Source organism: Polypterus senegalus, chromosome 8 (genome assembly GCF_016835505.1).
Source record: "Polypterus senegalus isolate Bchr_013 chromosome 8, ASM1683550v1, whole genome shotgun sequence".
In the NCBI taxonomy this organism is placed as follows: Eukaryota; Metazoa; Chordata; class Cladistia; order Polypteriformes; family Polypteridae; genus Polypterus; species Polypterus senegalus.
In genome coordinates, this window is record NC_053161.1 from 142997293 (window position 1) to 143022224 (window position 24932).

The 24932-nt window shown below is 42.1% G+C and overlaps 1 protein-coding gene across 1 annotated transcript in view; it reads right to left on the minus strand.

Moving 5' to 3' along the window:
• Positions 1–24932, minus strand: part of si:dkey-97m3.1 (fatty acyl-CoA reductase 1) — a 295625-nt gene that overhangs the window by 90661 nt on the left and 180032 nt on the right. Inside the window, exon 4 of the mRNA XM_039761871.1 lies at positions 11826–12005. Within this exon, the coding sequence (XP_039617805.1) occupies positions 11826–12005 (180 nt within the window). The remainder of the gene's footprint in view (positions 1–11825; positions 12006–24932) is intronic.

The window sequence follows — 24932 nt, forward strand, 5'->3', positions numbered from 1 at the left end:
GAATGCGTACGTGCATGCATTATGGCTGTCACACATTCCCAACGATCTTTTGATGCGTCCTCTGAGAATTTCCTCAGAAATGAACGCGACATGTGCACAAGTTGATGTACCAGCAAAAATATTGGTGCGGTGTGTGTACAAGTTTTGATTCATGACCTCGGCATCGTTGTTTACGATCAACAGCAACACCAACAGGATCAATTTGCATGTTTAATGTTTGATATATGGTGAAGCAAATCATCAAGCTTAAATGCTGACATGCAAATGTCTTCTTAGTGATTTTCGTCATCCTTTTTTTGCATAGGCAATAGAAGCCTTGCATATTCCCCATCGTAACGATGCAATACATTTACAGGTATCATATTTCTCGCACTAACACCTAGCGGAATCCTCAAGATTTACTTAGTGTATACGCTCATGTATAGACTGTACACTGCTTGTGTAACAGCAGAGTCCTCAAGCTCATGTAGCGTTAACTATATCCCTGGCCTTAGTGACTAGCTACGACTCACCGCTGGTGGAGTTTGTGACTGTTAATGCTGACCTTTTTATTTACTACTTTGTTTGAAGTTGGAGTTTACATTCCCCCAGTGCAAACGCTAAGGAAGTGCTCCGTGAGCTATACAGCGCTATCCAGCTATCCGTGAATTGTAAAATACTCACCCAGACGGACTGTTTATTGTTGCTGGAGATTTCAACATTACAAATCTCAAGTCAGCACTCCCTAAATTCCATCAGTATGTGCATTTTGCGAAAAAAAAGCAAACACGCTGGATCTTGTTTACACAAACTTTCCTGATGTGTACAAGGCTGAGGCCCATCCGCTCCTGGGCTATTCAGATCACCCCTCTGTTACTCTAATTCCAGCATACAGACCACTTGTTAAGCAGTTCAAACCGGTTCTGAGGCAGGTGAAAACCTAGCCAGCGGGAGCCATCTATGCTCTTCAAGACTGTTTTGAGCACACTGACTGGTACATGTTCATTGAGGCTACAACCAATGGTGACTGCACTAACTTGGAGGAGGAGTACATGGCATCAGTGACCAGCTACATCAGCAAGTGCATTGATGATATTATTGGTACCAAGTTCATCACCATACATCCCAATCAGAAGCTATGGATTACTGAAGAGGTGCATGCACTACTGAGGGTCAGGGACTCCACTTTTAGAGCAGGTGATAAGGTGGCCCTGAGAACAGTGAGGGCCAAACTATCCCGGGCAATCAGAGTAGCAAAGCGCGCTCACGCCCAAAGAATCCGCAGTCACTTACAGAACAGTGGTGATGCACGGCACATGTGGCAGGGCATATGCGCTAATGCTGTTCATAGACTTTTGTTCAGCATTCAATACAGTCATTCCTCTGCACCTGATTGGAAAGCTAAGCCACCTGATCCTGAACACCTGCCTCTGTAATTGGAGCTTATACTTCTTGACTGAGAGACCTCGGTCAGTCAGGATTGGAAACAGCATCTCTAGCATCACTACACTGAGCACTGGTGCTCCACAGGGCTGAGTGCTTAATCCACTGCTGGTCACTTCACTGATTCTCGACTGTGAAGCAATGAAAAATTCAAACCACATCATCACGACTGTGGTGGGCCTCATCAGCAAGAACAATGAGTCAGTAAACCGAGTGGAGGGGGAAAAGGTTAATGGACTAGTGTAAACCCAACAATCTGTCTCTGAACGTACACAAAACAAAGGAGATGGCTGTTAACTTTAGAAGATTTACAAGCGATCACTCTCTGCTGTACATCAATGGCTCAAGCGTGGGGATCGTCAACAGCATCAAATTCATTGGTGTTTGCCTGGCAGAGAACCTCACCTGGTCCCTCAACACCAGCTCCATAGCCAAGAAAGCCCCACAGCGTCTTTACTTCCTGCGAAGGCTGACGAATGCCCATCTCCCACCACCCATGCACACCACCTTCTACAGAGGTACTATTGAAAGCATCCTGTGCATCTGCTTCACTGTCTGTATTGGGAATGGCACTCATGGATTGCAGGACTCTGGAGAGAATAGCGATTATAGCTGAGAACATATATACTGTATATACACACCAATGTAATAGTTTTGTCACTGTTATGAGTGATTTGATTATCATTATTTCTTTCAATCAGGTTCGTATTTGGAGGATGTGTTGTGTTCAAGTTATATTCCGTGTTTGTCAGCTGTTGTAAAGATAACAGGTTTCATTCATCGAAGTGTTCACTACCCATATCAGTACTCGTAAATCTAAGATGTTTAACAGGCATTCCCGATATTAAGTTGTGGATTTAATTTAACCATTCCCAGTCCTGCAAAGTCAGTTCACGGAGTACATGCATCGAAGCTTCTCAGCTGTGCTTGTGCTATCTCGTGATGTCCATGGCTTTATTTAATGTTAGCTCAGACCTGGCATACCAGCAATTTAAACTCCGTTACAGCAATTTTAACTCTGTTACAAAGTGATCAAAAGTCTCGTTTAAACCCTGCGGCTTCTCATTAAACTTGTATCTCGTGAATATCGTATTTGTCGTGGGCATAACAAACGCCAGCGACAGCCTTTCTATGAACTTAATTTAAACTTTAGGTTTACACCGTGCTTTGTTTCCAAAGTAGCTGCACTCATGAATATGCTCGTATGCGTCACTCGCTTCATATTCTTTTGCTGCCTTCTCAATTGTGTAATGCGTTTTTTGAACAAGTTTCATTCATCGAAGTGATCACTCATACTGCGTTCACAGACAGCTCACGTGAGCCGCTCTCTTGTGTGATCTTGCGATGTCCACGACTTTATTTAATGTTAGCTAAGACCCGACCCTTAAAGGTTTCTCACTGCAGCAATTTTAACTTTGTTACAAAGTGATACAAAGTCTCGTTTATACCTCGTGTCTTCTCATTAAACTTGTATCTCGCGAATATCGTATTCGTCGTAGGCATGACAAACGGCAGTGGGAGCGTGTCTATAAACTTAATTTAAACTTACGGTTTACACCGTTCTTTGTTTCCGCAGTAGCTGCACTTATGAGTATGCTTGTATGCGTCACTTGCTTCATATTCTTTTGCTGCCTTCTCAATGTCTAATGCTTTTTTTGTTCAGCACTCTTTGGAGCTGTTGCTTTTTGTCTGTGTACTACGTTCACAGTCAGTTCACATGAGCTGCTCGGCGGCAGAGTGTTTCTATTGGATTGCCGCTGACGGACGGCCTTATATGGGCAGGCACTCAATTACGTGGCGTGACAATGAGGGATGCAACTCCGCCTCACACGGCGACCGAGCTGCAAGCTATGGCCGGTCTATATGTACATAAGTAGGATTCAGTTATGACCGTTATGCGTAGAATTTCGAAATGAAACCTGCCTAACTTTTGTAAGTAAGCTGTAAGGAATGAGCCTGCCAAATTTCAGCCTTCTACCTACAACGGAAGTTGGAGAATTAGTGATGAGTGAATGAGTGAGTGAGTGAGTGAGTCAGTCAGTCAGTCAGTGAGGGCTTTACCTTTTATTAGTATAGATTAGCCGTGCCTTATGGGGTCTATATAGGACTATAAGTTAGCCATAAATTAACAGGGATATCAAAAATAAACAGTTGCTGTTCTTTTTCAAAGACCTTAAACCCACAAAAACAAATACCAAAGCAAAATACACTCTGCACTTGTGCCAAGTGATTTAAACTCTCGCATAACATTTTCATGCTGTAAAAACAATCTACTTTAATTTATTTGAATGTAATGCTCTACTCAGCAGGCAGGCTCTGAGTGAACCCACAACGATCATGCACTCCACTGATGACTTGCTTATTCAGGAAAGAATCATGGTTACAACATGCCAAGATGGACAGACCCGGTCACTTATCCTCCAGCTCTTTCTGGGTAATTCATAATCACATCCAGGCTAGGCCCAAAGATAAAAAATCACCAGAATGTCCATGACTTCCTTCCAGTGGACTGTGCCTGGTACATTTCCTGTGGAAGATAAAATTACCTTAACAAGCACATCCCACACAAGAGAACCAGCAGTTCTACTAAGACGATCTCCCATATAACGGAGAGAGACCCCAACAGCCACGTGTAATGACCTTATTCTGGTCATTTACACACTTAGACTCACTGTTCTTAAAGTTGGGATGAACATCAGCACCGACAAGTATGACATTAAAGTCTTTTCTTGGAAACACAGTGGCTTGTTCCCTAAAGGCAAATGGTAAGCAGCTGCTCCAAATATACCAACACTTAAATTTTAAAGGCTTTGTACCATTTTCAGTACATTCAAATACAATAAAATAGTATATGAAAAGCAGGATACTGAAGCTGGACTAAACCATTTTGATGTGTATGCATTCTTGGACAGAAACGTCTACTAAATAAGTCAACTATCTACAGCTCCGACAACTCTTGGAAGACTTTTTATATTTTAAAATTTTAGAATGGGTGGAGAAGAGTGTCAGGAGTAATTTGTGACAGACGGATATCAGCAAGAGTGAAAGGGAAGGTCAACAGGACGGTAGTGAGACCAGCTATGTTATATGGGTTGGAGACGGTGTCACTGACCAGAACGCAGGAGACAGCTGGAGGTGGCAGAGTTAAAGATGCTAAGATTTGGACTGGGTGTGACGAGGATGGACAGGATTAGAAAGGAGTACATTAGAGGGTCAGCTCAAGTTGGACAGTTGGAAGACAAAGTCAGAGGGGCGAGATTGCATTGGTTTGGACATGAGCAGAGGAGAGATGATGGGTATATTGGGAGAAGGATGCTAAGGATAGAGCTGCCAGGGAAGAGGAAAAGAGAAAGGCCTAAGCGAAGGTTTATGGATCTGGTGAGAGAGGACATGCAGGTGATGGGTGTAACAGAACAAGATGCAGAGGACAGAAAGATATGGAAGAAGATGATCCACTGTGGCAATCCCTAATGGGAGCAACCGAAAGAAGAAGACTGAACTTTTATACAAGTAATCCAATAATACACCAACAGATGGCAGAACTGAACAGCTTAGTGTTACCCCATCACAGGCTGTGGACATCGGTGTAATTCTCAGCTAGGGTGCCTTTTATATGGGCAAACTGCATGTCCTTCTTGCCTGTGCTTTGGTTTTATCCAATTTCCTCTCATAGTCCAAAGACAGTGTAGCTTTAACATTGATTGATGTTGTCACTCAATGTGTTCTAGGATGAAATGATGTCCTCTCCATTACTGGTTCCTGTCTTGTGCCCTACATTCCCGATCAGGAAAAAGACGATGCAGATTGAATGGAGATTTTACACCCCACAGTGTGCAATGACTGGTAATCTGATGAACTTCTACATTCCCTCACATGAAGTTTCACATCCTGCAGAAATAGTAATATTTGCTAATTTCTCAGACAGCTATTTAATACAGTTATGGCAGAAATATTGAACACATTAAGAGTAATGAAAAATGGATGTGCTCTATTTGGGACGACGGGACACACTCCCCAAGAAATGTTTTAGCTATCACCACTACTGCACCTTATTTTCAGCAGTGGGTACAAAGCAGGATCTACCCATGGAGAGCACATCAGGACAATATGAGTGGTGGCTGGGAAGTGTGACCATGCTTATGTGTGTGGGGATATACTCAACTCATATGAACCTTTGCAACAAGTGTGAGGTGCACAGATATCATGTATGCCAAATGTTTAATCAAGCATTATAGTGAACAGACAAGAAAAATCCATCCATTCGTCTTCCAAACCCACTTCATTCTGAAATGTCTGATAAAAACAGACAAGGAGGACAGAGGTTTATTTATTAGATACTGTATGTTTGCTGGATCTTACAAAGACTTTCAAATTGCTGAAAATCTATTTCATTTTATTTTTTGTATTTGTGATTTTTCATAAAACATCATGTTGCAACTATCATATTGCTCTTTACATTTTGAAAACACTTCAACACAACATTTCTTCCTTTGCTGCTGCCACTCCAGCCATGTTGTTTGACTCTCCTTCCTTTCATAATGTAAATGTATAACAGAACATGCACTGTTAGAAGTCAATGCTTTGACTTCTTTAAGCCATTGAGTCTAATACAACCATAAGAAAGCTTCCACGGAAGCCAGCAGATTAAAACACAAACCAATCAGAAATACCTATTGTGTGCACTCCTATTAAACAGCAGAGGGCGCACTCTTTCTCCGGCTGAGTTCACTCATCTGAGCCCCAATCAGCTGCTGAGTAATGATTTGTTTGATTGGGCTATTCGATTCTTTATTATTTCATGCCTTTATTGCTGCCTAGGATTAAAAGTCAAGGTAACAGACAGAGGTAAGGAATTTAGGGGTAACTATTGACTCTGACCTGAATTTTAAATCACATATTAATCAGATTACTAGGACAGCATTTTTCCAATTAAAAAATATAGCACAAGTTAGACCCCTTATAACATTGCAAGATGCCGAGAAATTAATCCACTCTTTTGTTTTCATTCAACTAGGTTACTGTAACGCACTCCTCTTAGGACCACCCAAAAAATACATGAATCGATTGCAACAAGTGCAGAATGCAGCTGCTAGAATCTTAACTAAGAAAAGAAAATCCCAGCACATCTCTCCAGTTTTGATGTCACTACATTGGTTACCTGTGTCATTTAGAATTGACTTTAAAATACTGCTTATGGTTTACAAAGCCTTAAATAATCTCGCTCCATCCTATATTTCAGAATATCTTACACCTTACACTCCAAATCGTAACCTTAGATCTTCAAATGAGTGTCTACTTAGAATTCTAAGAGCTAAACTTAAAAGAAGTGGTGAGGCGGCCTTCTGTTGTTATGCACCTAAAATCTATATAGGAATAGGAATTCACCAGGCTAATATGGTGGAGCACTTTAAAAAACTGCTGAAAACTCATTACTTTAACATGGCTTTCTCATAACTTCATTTTAGTTTAATCCTGATGCTCTGTATATTCAATTAATTATCGTGACTATTCATGGTGGCTCCAAAATCCGTACTAATCCCTACTCTTTCTTCAGTTCTTTTTCTGGTTTTCTGGGGTGGCGACCTGCACCACCACCACCTGATCAAAGCACCGTGATGTTCCTACATTGATGGATTAAAGGCCAGAAGTCCAGATGACCGTCATCATCAAGTTCTTCCATGAGAACCCCGAATACCAGGACGATTGATTCAGGTCATTTATGTTAAGTAGAATGCCTAGAGGGCTTTGGGCGGTCTCATGGCCTGGAAACCCTGCAGATTTTATTTGTTTCTCTGGAATTTTTTTTTTGTTTTTTTCTGTCCTCCCTGGCCATTGGACCTTACTTTTTTTCTATGTTAATTAGTGTTCCCTTATTCTAATTTTTATTTATTTTGTCTTTTTTCTCTTTCATCATGTAAAGCACTTTGAGCTGCATAATTTGTATGAAAATGTGCTATATAAATAAATGTTGTTGTTGTTGTAGATTGTCTCCAGTCATCTTACATTTTCTTTGTTCTCCACAATTTTCTTTCAGCTGCACCTATTTCCTTTATTCACAAGATACTGTGATTTTACAAAAGAAATACCTTCATTTACAGACAATTGCAGATGCAAATTACATATATATGCATAAATACGGGGCGGCACAGTGGCACAGTGGGTACCGCTGCTGCCTCGCAGTTAGGAGACCCAGGTTCACTTCACGGGTCCTCCATGCGTGGAGTTTGCATGTTCTCCCCGTGTCTGCGTGGGTTTCCTCCGGGTACTCCGGTTTCCTCCCACAGTCCAAAGACATGCAGGTTAGGTAGATTGGTGATTCTAAATTGGCCCTAGTGTGTGCTTGGTGTGTGGGTGTGTCCTGCGGTGGATTGGCACCCTGCCCGGGATTGGTTCCTGCCTTGTGCACTGTGTTGGCTGGGATTGGCTCCAGCAGACCCCCGTGACCCTGTGTTTGGATTCAGCGGGTTGGAAAATGGATGGATGGATGCATAAATACTTAATTTTATCCAGCGCCTTTTCAAATTAATATTGAATAAAAAACTATATTAGCTAATCAAATAAATATGCAACTCAAAAAAATTAAAGGTACACTTTTAATCAGAGTATAGCATCAAGTCAATGAAACTTTTGGGATATTGATCTGGTCAGTTAAGTAGCAGAGGGGATTGTTAATCAGTTTCACATGCTGTGGTGTTAATGAAATTAACAACAGATGCACTAGAGGGGCAACAATGAGATGACCCCCAAAACAGGAATGGTTTAACAGGTGGAGGCCACTGACATTTTTCCCTCCTCATCTTTTCTGACTGTTTCTTCACTAGTTTTGCATTTGGCTACAGTCAGTGTCACTACTGGTAGCATGAGGTGATACCTGGACCCTACAGAGGTTGCACAGGTAGTCCAACTTCTCCAGGATGGCACATCAATACGTGTCATTGCCAGAAGGTTTGCTGTGTCTCCCTGTACAGTCTCAAGGGCATGGAGAAGATTCCAGGAGACAGGCAGTTACTCTAGGAGAGTTGGACAGGACCATAGAAGGTCCTTAACCCATCAGCAGAACCGGTATCTGCTCCTTTGGGCAAAGAGAAACAGGATGAGCACTGCCAGAGCCCTACAAAATGACCTCCAGCAGGCCGGCCACTGATGTGAATGTCTGTGACCAAACAATCAGAAACAGACTTCATGAGGGTGGCCTGAGGGTCTGATGTCTTCTAGTGGGCCCTGTGCTCACTGCCTAGCACCATGAAGCTCGACTGACATTTGCTATAGAATACCAGAATTGGCAGGATCATCAATGGCGAGGGACCCTGTGCTTTTCACAGATGAGAGCAGGTTCACCCTGAACACATATGACAGACGTGAAAGGTTCTAGAGAAGCCGTGGCGAATGTTATGCTGCCTGTAACATCGTTCAGCATGACCGGTTTTGGTGGTGGGTCAGTGATGGTCTGGGGAGGCATATCCATGGAGGGACGCACAGACCTCTACAGGCTAGACAACAGCACCCTGACTGCCATTAGGTACCGGGATGAAATCCTTGTCATTGTTAAACCCTATGCTGGTGCAGTGGGTCCTGGGTTCCTCCTGGTGTACGACAATGCCCGGCCTCATGTGGTGAGAGTATGCAAGCAGTTCCTGGAGGAAGCAGGAATTGATACCATTGACTGGCTTCCACGCTCGCCTGACCTAAATCCAATAGAACACCTCTGGGACATTATGTTTCGGTCCATCTGACGCCACCAGTTTGCACCTCAGATTGTCCAGGTGCTCAGTGATGTTCTGGTCCAAATCTGGGAGGAGCTCCCCCAGGACACCATCCATCGTTCATCTCATGAGGAGCATGCGCAGACATACCCCACCCCCACACCGATCTTGACAGGCATGCATAAAAGCACATGGGAGCCACACAAACTACTGAGTACGATTTTGTTTTGGTGCAATGAAATTTTGGCAAAATGGACTAGCCTGCCGCATCATTTTTTCCCCTTTGATTTTCGGGGTGTCTTTGAATTCAGCCCTCTGTAGGTTGATACTTTTCATTTCCATCAAATGATGTGGTATCCTTTCGTTCCTAACACATTACCCAGTCCATTTCAGTATAGATATGCAGCAGGATTTTTTTCCCCATTGAGATCTGAGGTGTTTTCAAAGTGTTTCTTTAATTTTTTTAACAATTGGATCAAGGAAAAAGAAGTGACTTGCTCAGAGTAGCCAATCTAACTAGTACTGAGAAGTGCAAAGGCAGTCTTGTGACACCTTAAGTTGTATACTGTATACTAGTGTGTGGCACTCCTTCACGTATATGGAATACAGGAGCCTAGAAGTCTAATAAACAGTTTTTCCCCCCCAAAAACAATAATAAACTCACAAAGGACCCATTAAGCCCTATCCCAGCTTTATCTATTACTAAAAACTTCCATCCATCCATCCATTATCCAACCAGCTATATCCTAAGTACAGGGTCACGGGGGTCTGCTTGAGCCAATCCCAGCCAACACAGGGCGCAAGGCAGGAAACAAACAACGGGCAGGGCGCCAGCCCACTACAGTACTAAAAACATTAAAATCTTAAATTCAGCATACATACATACATACATGTAGTCTGATCACAGATTCCCCTAAAGTGAGGATGGACATACACACTGCATTTATAAGCAGTTAAAATAGACTGAAACATAGTCAATTCATGATGTGAGTTTCAGGCAAATAACCAAATACAATATGCACAATAACTCATAAAAAAGCCTACTTAGGTGCAAAAAACGAGCAACACTCATGCATTGTAATGTACTTATTTTGTTACAGTTCTCTTTTCCATTAAATAGTCTAATTGCTGAAGGTACAGCTGATCAGTTCACCGGAACTGGTTTTAATCTGCATTTCATGATTCCCTCATTTGTCAGATTGCTTAAACAGATATCACTAATGCCATATCTGATTGGAGTAGACGGTAATATTACTCACACAAATAATGAAAATGACAAGAGACTCTTGTTCTGATGATACGCCACCTTTCTGTGCCATCACAGCTGTTTCTTTCAAGAAGTTAAACCAGCATTAAAAATCAAGTGCTTTTTTCCCTCTCTATTGTTTGAGCGTTTTGTCCTTTGCTGCCCTTTTTAATGTATGTATGTTTCTGAACTAGAAATAGCCTGTGAGATAAAAGACTATTTCTCAAGGAGTGCAGTATGCTTGGGAAATGTAGCCTGACATAAGATGTGGTGGTGTGATATCTAGCATATATGTTGATAAACATTTTGTATGTCTTTATTTGTGAGCTAGACAAAGCAAATATAATATTAGATGGTGTTGCAGGGGGGCATGTTATACTTTATTGATAACGACAGCAGTGCTTTGATGTCTACCTAAGCAAACCGCCCAGTCTTTAGGGCTGACTGAGGATGTTAATTTATTGTGGGGGGCCTGGGCACCAAGGTTATTACAGTTAATGAAAACTAAAATCAAAACGGAAACTATTATTAAAAAACATTTTCATCAACTGAAATAAAATAATTAACAAAGCCAAAATGAAAAACTAAAACTAAACAAAACTATTAAAGTACCTGCAAAGACTAACTGAAATAAAACAATAAAATACAAAAAATATTTTGTTTATTTTTACTTTTAAATGAATATTCTTGACAATAGTCTTTAACCCTGGTAACTTTTAACTCTAAAACAGGAAGCCGTCCACCACTGCATATATTCATCCAGTGAACGGCGGCTGTTCACACAGCATTAACGGTGACAAAGTGAGCTGAATAAGGGTGTGTAAAGATTTACGTGCCACATTTCTTTGCACTTGTTGTATATCAAGATGTACTTCAAATGCCTAAAGCTGGAATATGTTGGTCAACAACACCTTTACCATATGGTCAGAAAAATCACAAGTAACGTTTCAGTTTATTTCTCAGGTGTCTGTGTTTTGTTGACAATAATTCACCTGCCACTTCAAACAGGAGGAATCCTTTCTGAAAATAAAACGGCACTGATCAAGAGACTGACAGTCATCGTACAAGATCGGCATATTGTTACTGATCAATCACTTTTGCTTTAAAAACATTGTTTAACAACAAAGCGATACAAACCTTGTAAAATTCCTGAGTTGGCAATGTCTCTACTGAACTATAGGTAGGTAGGTGAAGAGAGTCTGCCAACTGATGAAAAACTAAACATACTAATGTGTTTTTGTATTTATTCTAAATTTATTAACTTGACTCAGTGGATTATCTCTTCAAACAAAGGTACAACTTAGGATAAGAAGGTTTAGAGAGGCAGTACTAATTCACCCAGTGAATTTAAATAAGGGCTGCACTTCTGGAGATTTGTCAATCTTGATTGAATCAATCTGTTTGACATCACAATTAACACATCTAGAAAAGGAGGAAAGGACTACACTACTTACTCCACCGAATCGATGAGCTTCTTGGGCTCCACAGGCGGGGGGTAGATGACCTCGTCGATGTGTCTTCGGTTACAGTTTGCATAGGCAGTAGAGATGTGAATGAAGGCCTCAAGTGTCTGCATTTGGCGGGCGAGCGCCAGGAGCTGTTGTGTTGCGATCACATTCAGCTGCAAGGCATGCCTGCGGAGAGGGAAAAAGCCAAAATCAGCTCCTACCAAGACACCTTTAGAACTTCTCAAACATCTCCTGGCTTCTATAGTCTCCCTCATTTATAGGATTATAATGGTTACTTATATCACAGCTGAGGTTCTATTTCCCAAGTTAGATAAAGCCACAGCTATTTACACCACATACTCTTCTGTTCCTTTCTCAGGGCACTCTTTAGGAAGTTGGAAGGCTGCTATGGATGACATTTAAAGGTCAACACAAAGTGTTTCCTTTGCTCATATAAAAATAACCTAATGTGGTAACTGCGGTACTGCAGAGTGGCATTAATTTTTTAAAAACAGGTCCATTCTTGTTTTGCTACTCTTCCAAGTAATAAAATGTTTCACTACAAATGAGTATGAGTATTAAATGACTCTCACTATGCTTAGTGCCTTCACTTCAGTAATGACACCTCACTGCTCTGGAGTGCCAAGGAGCGAGTCTGCCATCTGACACTAGCCCCCAGGTGCTGGTCCTCTTTGTACTTCATAAAAAGCATATGAATCTTGATCCAGGAACACTATGTATGCTGTTTGACCTTAATGAAATAGTGCATACCTGTTGGCAGAGCTTTTGGACTCATAATGCCAACCACTATCATTTTTTTTTCCTGTGGGGCCAGAAACATGCTAGACTATATGCCACTGTATACCCTAAACACACTCACTTAATAAACAAAATAAAATTGCAGAATTTATTCATATGAATTAATGAAAATGGATACTAGGATCCCATTAGTGTAGGTTCTACTTTGTGTTCTTAACTTTTCCTGCATTCATTGTGTAGAATGTGGCCTCTCATATCAATACCCCATGCCCCAGACACAATTGCACCACAGCAGCCCAAGCTCAATTCAAGTGGTTTAATGGCAACATTACCTTCTGCACAACACTTTCTTTCCTCTGTTCCAATCCCTACTCCTCACTTTTAACTCCAGACCCAGGAGTATCTCTGGTACTCAAACTGTTACCCCCGGAAAGCACTTCAAGGTCAGGCAGGACTCCAATGGTCCTTGCGCCAATATTATTACACAGCCCCAACCCCCAGCCACTACAGAACCCGTCCATACTGGCGCCCTCCAGACAAGATGCTGCCACCTGGACCCCTATTGGTCCCTCAAAAGATATTTGCATTTTGTTTTAATAAATCTTAGCTTTAGAGAGAACTGATTTACTGTATTTAACTTTTCGATTTTTCACTGTTGCTATTTTGTTGTAAAAAAATGTTACCATTATTTTGCACATTGATGTAGTGTCTGGAAAAGAAGCCCTAAACTAGTCCTTCAGGCCAGTGGTACTGCAGTGTGTGATGTGATGGCATCACCTTTTTGAAAAACGGCAGTATACATCATCCAGCATCTTGACTTTAAATCAAAAATAAACATGCTATAGCAAAACCTAAAACAATAAAAAGAAGAAAAAAAAAATAAAAAGATTTAGTTATGCAGTACATTTCGAGTTAAGTTTAACGTGACTCGAAAATGTGTAGTGTGACATACCCAGAGGCTCAGTCTGTGTATGTTTGTTTGCTTGCTTATGTTTGTGACATACTGTTTGTTGACTGACAGTCTGGAGCAGCAGCAGCGGCATGGCATTTCAACCAACAGATGCAACAAGTGTTAATGGAAGGGGCTTTTGATCTCTCAAGTTTTGTCTTCGTGGTAATTTAGAAGAAGAAACATATAAACGCTGAAGATTTACCTAACAACCATTAATTTGTACTTTCCGTTTAAGTAAAACTAATAACCAGTATAACCTATATGGGGCACACCTGCTCCCCAGATACGATGCAGACAGACAAGTTCTTTCACACACACAGCTTTTATTTACAGGGTGAAACTCTTCCTCAAGCGTTTCCTGGAGCACAGTACAAATTACAAATCAGCACCAGCACACAGCATTTCTTCTTCTCTCAGTCTCTGTCTCTCTCTCTCTCCCCATTCCTCCTCCAGCAAGCTTTGTCCTCCACCCCCCAACTCTGGATCTCTGAAAGAAGTGAGGCCATCCCTTTTATGTTACACCTGTGAGCGCGCCAGGTGGTCCACTAACACGATCTGGAAGTACAACTGGACGTGGCAGAAGCTCGCCAATTACTGCAGCACCCCCTGGGGCACCTCCAGAACCTAATAGTGCTCAGCCCACAAACTTCAAGTCCCAACGAGCCCTGTGGGAATCTGGGGTCTGTAGCAACCCAGTGTGGCTGCCGTCTAGTGCTCCAGGGGAGGTAGTGCTCTGTTTATGTTCTCTTCCCCAGTCCTTCCAATATGGAGGCGCCCTGGCTGGGTGAAAGCCCCGGACATCCACCCCACCAGAAATACTAATACAGAACATTTGCTGGCCTTTATCATCACAATGAGGTCACATGCAGTATAAACATCAGAGCCCTCAGTACAAAGTAGAATGATACTGAGTTTTTGTCCAGTTCTTGTCTCAAGTGCTGCCAGAGAAGCTTTATCATGAAAGTTATGGATCTCAAAGACACATTTCACTGGTGGACATAGAAGAAAAGCACACCATGTACTCTGAAATCCAGTTTTACTTTTCCGTATCCATCAGTACTGCAGTTATAGTGTTTTTTGAGGTCTTCCATGGCAATATACTTCTGCTAATACAAAATTTGACCTCTTCAGGGTTAGCGGTTCTGCAAGACAAATGCATTGCTTCCATGTAAGGTCTCATCTTACTCTCTACAGCGAGGCTGGACTGCACGACATCCACACTTTACACCATCACAACTTGTTTTCAGGTTCAAAGTCTGTTACTAGAAGTCCCTTAGAGTTAAGAGGGGTGCTCAGGTCTTTTGTTGAAGGCTACGTCCAAAACAGAAACAGCTCATGCTTTGAGCAGATGCATCGAGTGAGGAATCTGGAGCCTACATTTCATTATAAACAGTAGAGGAGACATTTCCTTAGTGATTTCTTGGGTGTCCGGTCATTTGAATGACAACTGGTGAATAAGCGTGTCCATCAAATTTTGCTGATCAGGCCAAGATTGGCTTGTGTTATGCTAGCAAGAGTGTGACCTTGCTGTAGTCAACAGGCCCTTTTTATGATCGAGAGACCAGCAGATATTAGGGCTGCCAACAGTACATCACATGAAACGTCCATTTTAACAGTCTCTTGACTTTTTCCTTCATTAAGAAACTTTATTTTGATTGAGATGAGGGTTGATATTAAGCATGCAGTCTCAGAGTTGAGCTCTCTGGCCTAAGTGCTAAAGTGGACATCACACATGTCATGCCAAAGAGAATGGGGGCAACGCCATTTAGTCGTACTCTGCCTATCAATAGTTCATCTAGTGTTTTAAGTTACCGTATGAAACTTGTACTCAATCTGTCGAAGTGCTGCCAAGTCAGACAATGCCTATTTTACATAGTGCCTTTCATAAAGTACTTTAGAAAAACAATCAATTATTCTTTATTTCAGTGCATATTAAATATTTTATCGGGAGTGATATAATAAAATACTTTACAAAACAGTAAAACTTAATTTTATACATTGCATTTTACAGGGCAGAGATTCACAAAGCACTTTAAAATTCACCCACTATTTAGAGTGAATTCTGTCAGAAAACACTTCACAATGAGAAGTGATCAATGAAACTCCATGTCTTTGCCGTTCTGCATGAGCTTTAAGCATTACTTGATGCTGCTCAATTCACAATATTGCCAAAAGCCCCATAACAAAATAATCAGATTTCAAGTAACGCATTTTATGATAAACATCATTAGGAAACTTCATCCATCCATCCATCGATCTTCTACTGCTTATCCGAGGTTGGGTCGCGGGGGCAGCAGCTTGAGCAGAGAGGCCCAGACGTCCCTCTCCCATGCCACTTCTTCTAGCTCTTCTGGGGGAATCCCGAGGTGTTTCCAGGCCATCCGGGAGACATAGTCCCTCCAGCATGTCCTGGGTCTTCCCCGGGGCCTCCTCCCGGTTGGACGTGCCCGGAACACCTCACCAGGGAGGCGTCCAGAAGGCATCCTGATCAGATGCCCGAGCCACCTCATCTGACTCCTCTCGATGCAGAGGAGCAGCGGCTCTACTCTGAGTCTCTCCCAGATGACTGAGCTTCTCACCCTTCTTTAAGAGAAAGCCCAGACACCCTGCGGAGGAAACTCATTTCAGCCGCTTGTATTCGCGATCTCGTTCTTTCGGTCACTACCCATAGCTCATGATCATAGGTGAGGGTAGGAACATAGATCGACTGGTAAATTGAGAGCTTTGCCTTACGGTTCAGCTCCTTTTTCACCACGACAGACCAATGCAGAGCCCATATCACTGCGGACGCTGCATCGATCCGCCTGTCGATCTCACGCTCCATTCTTCCCTCACTCGTGAACAAGACCCCGAGATACTTGAACTCCTCCACTTGGGGCAGGATCTCTCCCCCAACCCTGAGAGGGTACTCCACCCTTTTCCGGCTGAGGACCATGGTCTCGGATTTGGAGGTGCCGATTCCCATCCCAGCTGCTTCACACTCAGCTGCGAACTGCTCCAGAGACAGCTGAAGATCACGGCCTGGATTAGGAAACTTTTTTACAGGAAAATCAATAAATCTTCATTTGAACTCACAATGAGCTTTACATTGTTTACCAAGTAAGACTGATTTTATAGTGCCTTTCACAGTGTCATTTTTACCAGAGCACTTTTCAGTGCAATATCTTTTGCACTCACTTCATACACATAAAACCATGCACATGCAAGCTTTTAGTGACAGTCCTCACTCTAAATAACAAATTTTGGATTTTAAAGTGCTCTGTTAATTTGTCTTCCAAGAAAAGCAGTATGCAATATTAAGTTTCACTGTTGTGTCTAAAGAGCCAAGGCCTGTCCTGGCAGCAAAGACCGCAAAGCTGGACTCAAGCCTGGATGGAGCACCAGTCCATTAAAGAGTACATCCAAGCATAAATATTGGCCAGTTAACATAACCTGGCCAACTTTGTGGTGAGAGAAGCAATCAGCATACAAAGTAGAAACCCATGTACTGTAGATATGGAGAAGGCCGTGAAAACTCCACACAAAGACCATGATTGGATTCAGGTACCTCTGACACTGTGAATAACCATTGATGACTGCTATATCACCTGAATTACCAACACGGTGGCGTGGACAGACATAGCTCAACACCTCCAAAACAAAGGAGCTGATTATCAGCTTCAGGGGACAGGAAGAGGAACCTGCTCCTCTATAAATCAGAGGAAGACATAGTGGAGTGAGTGCCTAGCTTTAACTTCCTTGACACACACATCTCCCAGGACCTCACATTGTCTGTTAACACAACTTCTCTGGTGAAGAAGGCACAGAAGCAGCTCAACTTCTTAAGGATGCTGAGGAAGGCTGGCCTGTCCAAGCAGCTGTTGGTGTCCTTCTATCGCTGCTCTGTGTAAATGCTACTTACCTGTGGCATCCTGGAATGGTTTGCTGGCTGCTCTGTGGCTGACAAGAAGGCTTTTTAGAGAGTCATGAAATCAGCACAAAAAATTACTAACACCCAGTTACGGTCACTAACGGTCATATACAGAACTCAGTGTTTACAAATGGCCAAAAAATCTTTAGGGACCATCTCACCCAGGCCACCACCTTTGTACTCTGCTGCCTTCTGGGAGGTGTTTATAATTTTATTTAAGGCACACACTTCCAGGCTACTGAAAAGCTTCTACCCAAGTACTATTAGAGAACTAAACTTTGTTAAATAACAGTTTATTGCATCTAAGTGCTTTTGATCTTATGCAGGGGTGGCCAACTCCGATCCTGGAAAGCCACACTGGCGACAGGTTTTCATTCTAATTCATTTTCTTAATTAGTGACTAGTTTTTGCTACTAATTAACTTCATTTAATTTATTTGCTATTTAAGACTCAGGGCTGAGTAACATCAGTCCCGGAGGGCCGCTGTGGCTGCAGGTTTTTGTTCCAACCCAACTGCTTCATGAGAAATCATTCATTGCTGATGAAGCACTTACTGCTCCAGCTCCATTTTTCTGCTCCATTTTAGTTGTCTCGTTTGTTAAGATTTTGAACTCTTAATTGCTTATTTCAGTCTTAAACAGCTACAGTCACTGTTTTAATTACTCCTTGTTAGCAATAAGATGCAAATGACAAATAGACCAGCAGATCTCCATGTAGCTTGTCTCCATTTCCACCTGCGTGTAGTCATCATTCACTATTTGGTTTAATTAAGTACTCGGAAGGAAACTAAAGAGAAAGTGAAAGACTGAAAATTATTAATCCGTTTTTGGGTTCAAATCACTTGGATGATACAAGCATTATTACAAAAACATTACAAAAATTGACACAGTAGAGTTAAAACCCTAACAAGCCATAAAAATAAATTGGTGAGGATTGGCTTCTAATTAAGCAACTGGATTCGAACAAAATCCTGCAGCCACCGCGGCTCTCCAGGGTCAGAGTTGGACACCCCTGATCTTAGGTCTTTCACTGTCACCCATGGCATCAATGGGACAAAAGTTCAATGTGTCTCTTGAGATGTTGCAATCTGTGTAAAACAGAACTTCTCCACTATTTACTATTTATATTTTTCCACCTTCAGTGTTTTATTGGTTTATATTAATGCATGTGCATATTTTAAATTGCAGAGCATATGATGAACCTGTTGAAGATTTTGTTCTTTTTTTTATTATAATATCCATCCATCCATTATCCAACCCGCTATATCCTAACCACAGGGTCACGGGGGGTCTGCTGGAGCCAATCCCAGCCAACACAGGGCGCAAGGCAGGAAACAAACCAGGGCAGGGCGCCAGCCCACCGCAGTTATTATAATATTGTATGTACTATTCAGAGGACACACTTATATTTTGTTGTACATCTGTGCAGTAACAATAAAAAAAGTTCTGTTCTGTTCTATTCTATTACTCCACAGCCTTCAGGAAAATTTGTTTTTACAGTTTGAATGGTGTCCCAGTCCAAAACAGGGGAACAGAAAATAGTGTGATATACAGGAGAGGAGTTGAACTGCAGGATGCCATGATGGAGAATGTTTAGCATGTAGTGCTGGATCACCATCAGCAGGAGTACCTTTTCACTGGGAGAAGGGTTCTGGAGTTAGTCATTCCAATTTAATATCTAGTATAGATATTGTGAGTAACAGAGCAGAATTCTCCAAGATGTAATAAAGGTTTCTGATAATCTCAAGTTTGCCATCCCCTTTACTTAAGACCTGTGGATCAGGGCAGCAGGTCACCCAGGGCCTCTAGAACAATGGCCCCAGGGAATCCAAAAGCCACCTCTGACCCCTGAGTTTATCCCCGAGGTGGTCAATCCAAATCCAAATCATATTAGGTGATATCATCTACTGTTAAATTCTGCTCTGTACTTGTAATATTTCTATTGCAGTATTATATTGTATTGAGGATTACTTGAGTTTTGTTCTGTGTATTGTATTGACCCTCTTCTCTTTGACACCCACTGCACGCCCAACCTACCTGGAAAGGGATCTCTCTTTGAGCTGCCTTTCCAAAGGTTTCTTTCATTTTTTTCGCTTTTAGGGTTTTTTTTTTTTTTTTGGTTTTTCCTTGTCAAGGCTGGGGGGCTGTGAAAAAGCAGGGCCTGTTAAAGCCCATTGTGTACCTTCTTGTGTGATTTTGGACTATACAAAAAATAAATTGTATTGTATTGTCTATCCAGTCACTCCTCAAGTTGGGCGGATGAGACTTAGCAAGAGCTTCACTGGTGTGATGAAGGTAGGCCAGAGGTAGTTCAAGCTGTGGCAAAGGAGTGGTTGTTATTATTGTATGTTGGTGAGAAAATTCAGAAGACACCTGACCTGTTAAACGGGGGTGCGAGTTCTGCAGAGTAAGGCCCACCAGTGGCAAAAGGTTCTTATTTTTATGTAAAATCTTGTCTGTTCATTGCATTTTACCCTTCCTTGTGTAGTGTATCCTTATAATAAAATAAAACCTTCCTGACTTATTTTGGTTTGAGGATTGCTTGAGAACGCCACCTTCTGTTGGGATTCAAACCCAATTTTTTTAGTATTCTTTTTTCTGCACTTTGACAAAGTGTTTACAAGTCATCTTGATGTGAAAATGGCAGCAGGTGATGTAGCAAAGCACTTTACAAAGCATGAATTCTTCATTGTTATATGGTATCATTCTTTGACAAGATTCTTGCAAAGTGGTGGATTCTTACAGCACGTTTTGTCATCAGCATTGTCAAAAAGATATTTATATGAATATACTTCAAAGTATAGTGCTTGTCATAATGAGGGCTTGTGGGAGAACATTAGATAATGCAGTCAATTGATACATAATCAATACAGTGTATTTAGTGTCTCTTATTTTTTATTTTTATTTCTTATTTTTACTATCACTCTGTATTTGATAGTGGTTTTCCTAATGTGTGCTGCAACAATTCACTAATCATAGGGACATGCTGCTGCACAGCACCTTATAAAAGCAATCAACTAACCTCCTTTTTCGTGTAACTCTTTTTATATTCAGCACTAAACAGAACTCACAAACATTTCTAGTCTTGTCAGAGGCGCTTTATTAAGTTGATTCCACTGCACTTGTCATATTCAACAGTAGCTGCTCAACGGTGCTCGCTATTTCCCTTTGTCCTTTCCGTTAACAGATTGACAGGCAGCCTCACGTAGCCTTTGAGTGAGCCAGTAGAGGGGCTGAGAGGCTCAGTGAAGGTCATTGGGGGCTGAGCTGGAGGGTCTGCTCGAGATGTCAGTACGAGTCAAAACAAAGAGGGCTTCCTCGGGCAGTGAATTTTTAATTTTAGCAAAGTTAATTCCATAGGATTGTACTTCTTGAAAGTCATTTTAGGTTGACACTTAAAATGTGAAATCGTTATTAAATCCTGCATTAAGGTATAAAATAAAATTCCATTCATTGTATTTGTATAGTCGGCACGGTGGCACAGTGGGTAGCGCTGCTGCCTCACAGTTAGGAGACCCGGGTTCACTTCTTGGGTCCTCCCTGCGTGGAGTTTGCATGTTCTCCCCGTGTCTGTGTGGGATTCCTCCCACAGTGCAAAGACATGCAGGTTAGGTGCATTGGTGATCCTACATTGTCCCTAGTGTGTGTGCTTGGTGTGTGGGTGTCTGTGTGTGTGCCCTGCGGTGGGATGATGCCCTGCCCGGGGTTTGTTTCCTGCCTCTCGTCCTGTGTTGGCTGGGATTGGCTCCAGCAGACTCCTGTGACCCCATAGTTAGGATATAGCGGGTTGGATAATGGATGGATGGATAGTCTTAGCTGAAAGGATTCAGTCACCTATTATTTAATATTTTGCCTTTATTGGCTAAACAGCAATGGCGTGAATCAGGATTAACTGTATTAGTTAAATAAGTGTATGGACAGTGAACACGACAATGAAGCCATTTACAAAACAGTTAGTCTTTACTGGTTTTGTGCCTCTTCACATAAAAGGATTGTGTAAAGGCCAAGTGAATCAAAACACAAAAACTACCTGCTTCTGCTGCAGTTGCCCTCAGGGTTCTGTGTTTCTTACGAGTGGACACGGATCATCATACCATTTTCTGTTCCTTGGTTTCCCGGTCAAGATTCTTGTACTGCATCATCTGCACATTCCAGTTTTTTACTAGCTGAATTCCCATACGTCAGGGAAGATGTTTGTGTGCATAGTAGGGTTCACCTATCTCAAGCACCCTGTAAGCTGTTAAGTCATCCTGCCAGCGCATACTATTCCCCTCACTGCTGTCTCTTGTGCTGCCAATTCACATTGGCATGTGAATGATAGGGCTAGCTGTGAGCCATATGTGCCGTGATTTATCACATACTGTACAGACGCCATGTACTCCTGATGCAGTAATGACACCTGTTGGTGCAGTCAGAGCTGCAGCTTACCTGGGTTTTGTGTAGACAGTGGACTATGGGGCATGCCAACAAACCAAACAAGACTCTCAGGTACACAACAGCGGTTTTCACAGTAGCACAGTCACAAAGGTCTCAGCTGCGCAGTCATCCATCCATTCATCCATCCATTATCCAACCCACTATATCCTAACTACAGGGTCACAGGGATCTGCTGGAGCCAATCCCAGCCAACACAGGGTGCAAGGCAGGAAACAAACCTGGGCAGGGCATCAGCCCACCGCAGGACGCACACACACACACACACACACCAAGCACACACTAGGGACAATTTAGGATCGCCAATGCACCTAACCTGAATGTCTTTGGACTGTGGGAGGAAAGCGGAGCGCCCAGAGGAAAACCATGCAGACACGGGGAGAACATGCAAACTCCACCAGGGACGACACGGGAAGCAAACCCAGGTCTCCTTGCTGCGAGGCAGCAGCGCTACCCAGCTACGCAGTCAGTCAGTGTTTATTTTACGCTGTGTGTGTAACTTTGCTAATTAATGGTTCTGCTTTTATTTGATGTAGCATGTTTAAGCAAGCAATAGGACAAAGGATTTTGCAAAGAAATCAATAGTGAAGAAGATGATGAATTCGGCATGTAGGTCATACAAAATACCTGAAGCGTGACAGTTCAAACCCATTGCTTTTTGACAAGTGTGAAGAACACATGCTCATTTCTAGAAATGCCCACTTGAAAATGTTGATCTTCCTGCATCTAAAGCTTCTTAACAATGAAAAAGGGTGGAGCAGTTGGGCTTATTTAAGCAACGAGTCTATGGGTGTGGAATATAGTAATTTCCCTTAATAACTAGTCTCTAACGCAATGATGGATTTCTGTAAAGAGCTTTATAACAAAGGTTGTTTAATAATGTACTCCACCCATGTGTTTTAGCACCTAGCGACTCAAGATGGGAAGCCTAAAAACAAACACGTACAGTATACTAATTATCATGGGGTAAGACACCAGAACAGTTCTGATCTTGAGTGTCTTGCCGACATATTCTCAATTTACTGACTGACTGACTGACTGACTATGGCATTTAACAATGCAATTCATATCTCACAAGACCACCCTAAGACACTTCTTTACAAAGCAATTTACATTAAATTAAGTCTCTCAGAGTCTATAATGTGCCTTTGATAGCAAGTGGCAGCATCAATCAGCAGGCAGTGTGGCCTAGTCATCAAGGCACTGGACTGTAAATAAGAAGAGCTACAAGTTCAATTTCACTGTCTTCAAGTCATGTTGCATGCCCCTGCCATGTTAAATAAATTATTCTGTGCCTGGAAAGGACCTTAGAATGATGTTCACTACGAAAAGGCAATGGCAGACCTATAAAAGCTTACATTGGCTTTCCTGTCTGTAGCACTACAGTAACACTGATTCTCTACCCCCTTACTGCCACTCTAAACAGAGAGCCATCCAAGACAAAAACCACAGTGGATGGCTGGTTTGGAGGATCCAGTGTTAGGATATTGGCACATTCAACATGCAAAAAGGTTGCTGGGAGATTTCAATTAACCAGTCGATAGCACAAACTGAGATGTGGTCAAACTAGGTAAGGGTCCAAGACGTGAGATTATACCAAAATCAAAAGGGCTCAAGATGTTAACTGTAAGCCAGGAGCAAAAGAAAGTCGAAATCAAAAGCATAATCCTAGCACAAGGGTATACTTGAATTTAAAGCAAACTACACTATAGAGAGACAGTAAAAGCTGTGGGATAACGCAAGATGGACTCGCCACATTTTAACATTGTTGCAATTGATAATATCGTTGCAATTGTGAGGTCAACTGCGCTACATTTATGATCATGTGATGCCTCCACACACTGACATGAAAATTAAAATGAAGTGAGCCAAATTAAACTCTCCCTATATGAGGCTCAGTCCCCTCCACATTGCAATACAAAAGTTTACGCTAGTGCAATCTATTCACACGTAAGACACTCCATCTGTCCTACTAAACACACTGCCTGCATTGCTTTATGGAATGAAAAAAAGGGAGTGTAGAGCAAATCATATTCGACTTGCTATCATTTCAAGTTTACTTTGGTTTGTGCCCTCCAATGTTTGGCGCCACCTGAAGCCCATTTAAGCAAACTGCGGAAGCTGATTCAGTACTTGATAGTGACTCCATATTCAGTGGGTTCTAGCTAAGTATGGATTAATGTATAACGATTTGTACGTTATCAAGCGTTATTTTAATATCCTTTGGGTTCTAAGATTTTTTTCCACTTTTACTTTGCCTTATTGTCTTTTCTATGATATGATGAATTTTGCTGGAACTGTGTGTCAGATGCATATGTGAAAACTGAAAAAAAATATTTCCATGCTGAACTATTAAAAACAAAAATTACAGATTATTTTCAACTTGGCTTTTTTTACCTAAGCATAAGCACTTCTCCAGCCCTTCTGCTTACTCATTTATTTCTCCACATCCAGCCATTCAAATCCATCTTTACTAAATGCTGCTTGCAGCCTTTGCTTGGTTTAAGACTGAGCTCAAGTGCATGCAGAAGGAACTCCAAGTCCAGCTCAGGGTGTTGAAGGAGCAATACAGGAGAACAGCATGAAGTATGGGATAGGATGATGATCATCACTGGCTGCAGCTCGAAGCGGGATGCCACCATCAAGAGAGACGTAGAGAGAGCAAACCTGATGAACAACTTCTTTAACAGGTTTGACCACCCTAACCCGCTCTCACCTCAGAGTACTGCATCCTCCACCCATCCTTCTGCTGATACCAGCATAGGAGAGAGTTTCCCCCCCACCAACAATTACATCAGCCCAGGAAAGCAGAGAGCTGAGAAGACTTTATGCCAGCAAAGTAGTGGGTCCAGATGGTGTATCGCCACGACTGTTGAAGGCCTGTGCATTGGAGCTGGGGAGTCCTCTACAGTGCATCTTCAACCTGAGCCTGGAACAGAGGAGAGTCCCGTGGCTTTGGAAAACATCTTGCATCACCCCAGTCCCAAAAGTATCATATCCTGGTGAGCTGAATGATTTCCGGCCTGTTGCTCTGAAGTCACATGTGATGAAGACCATGG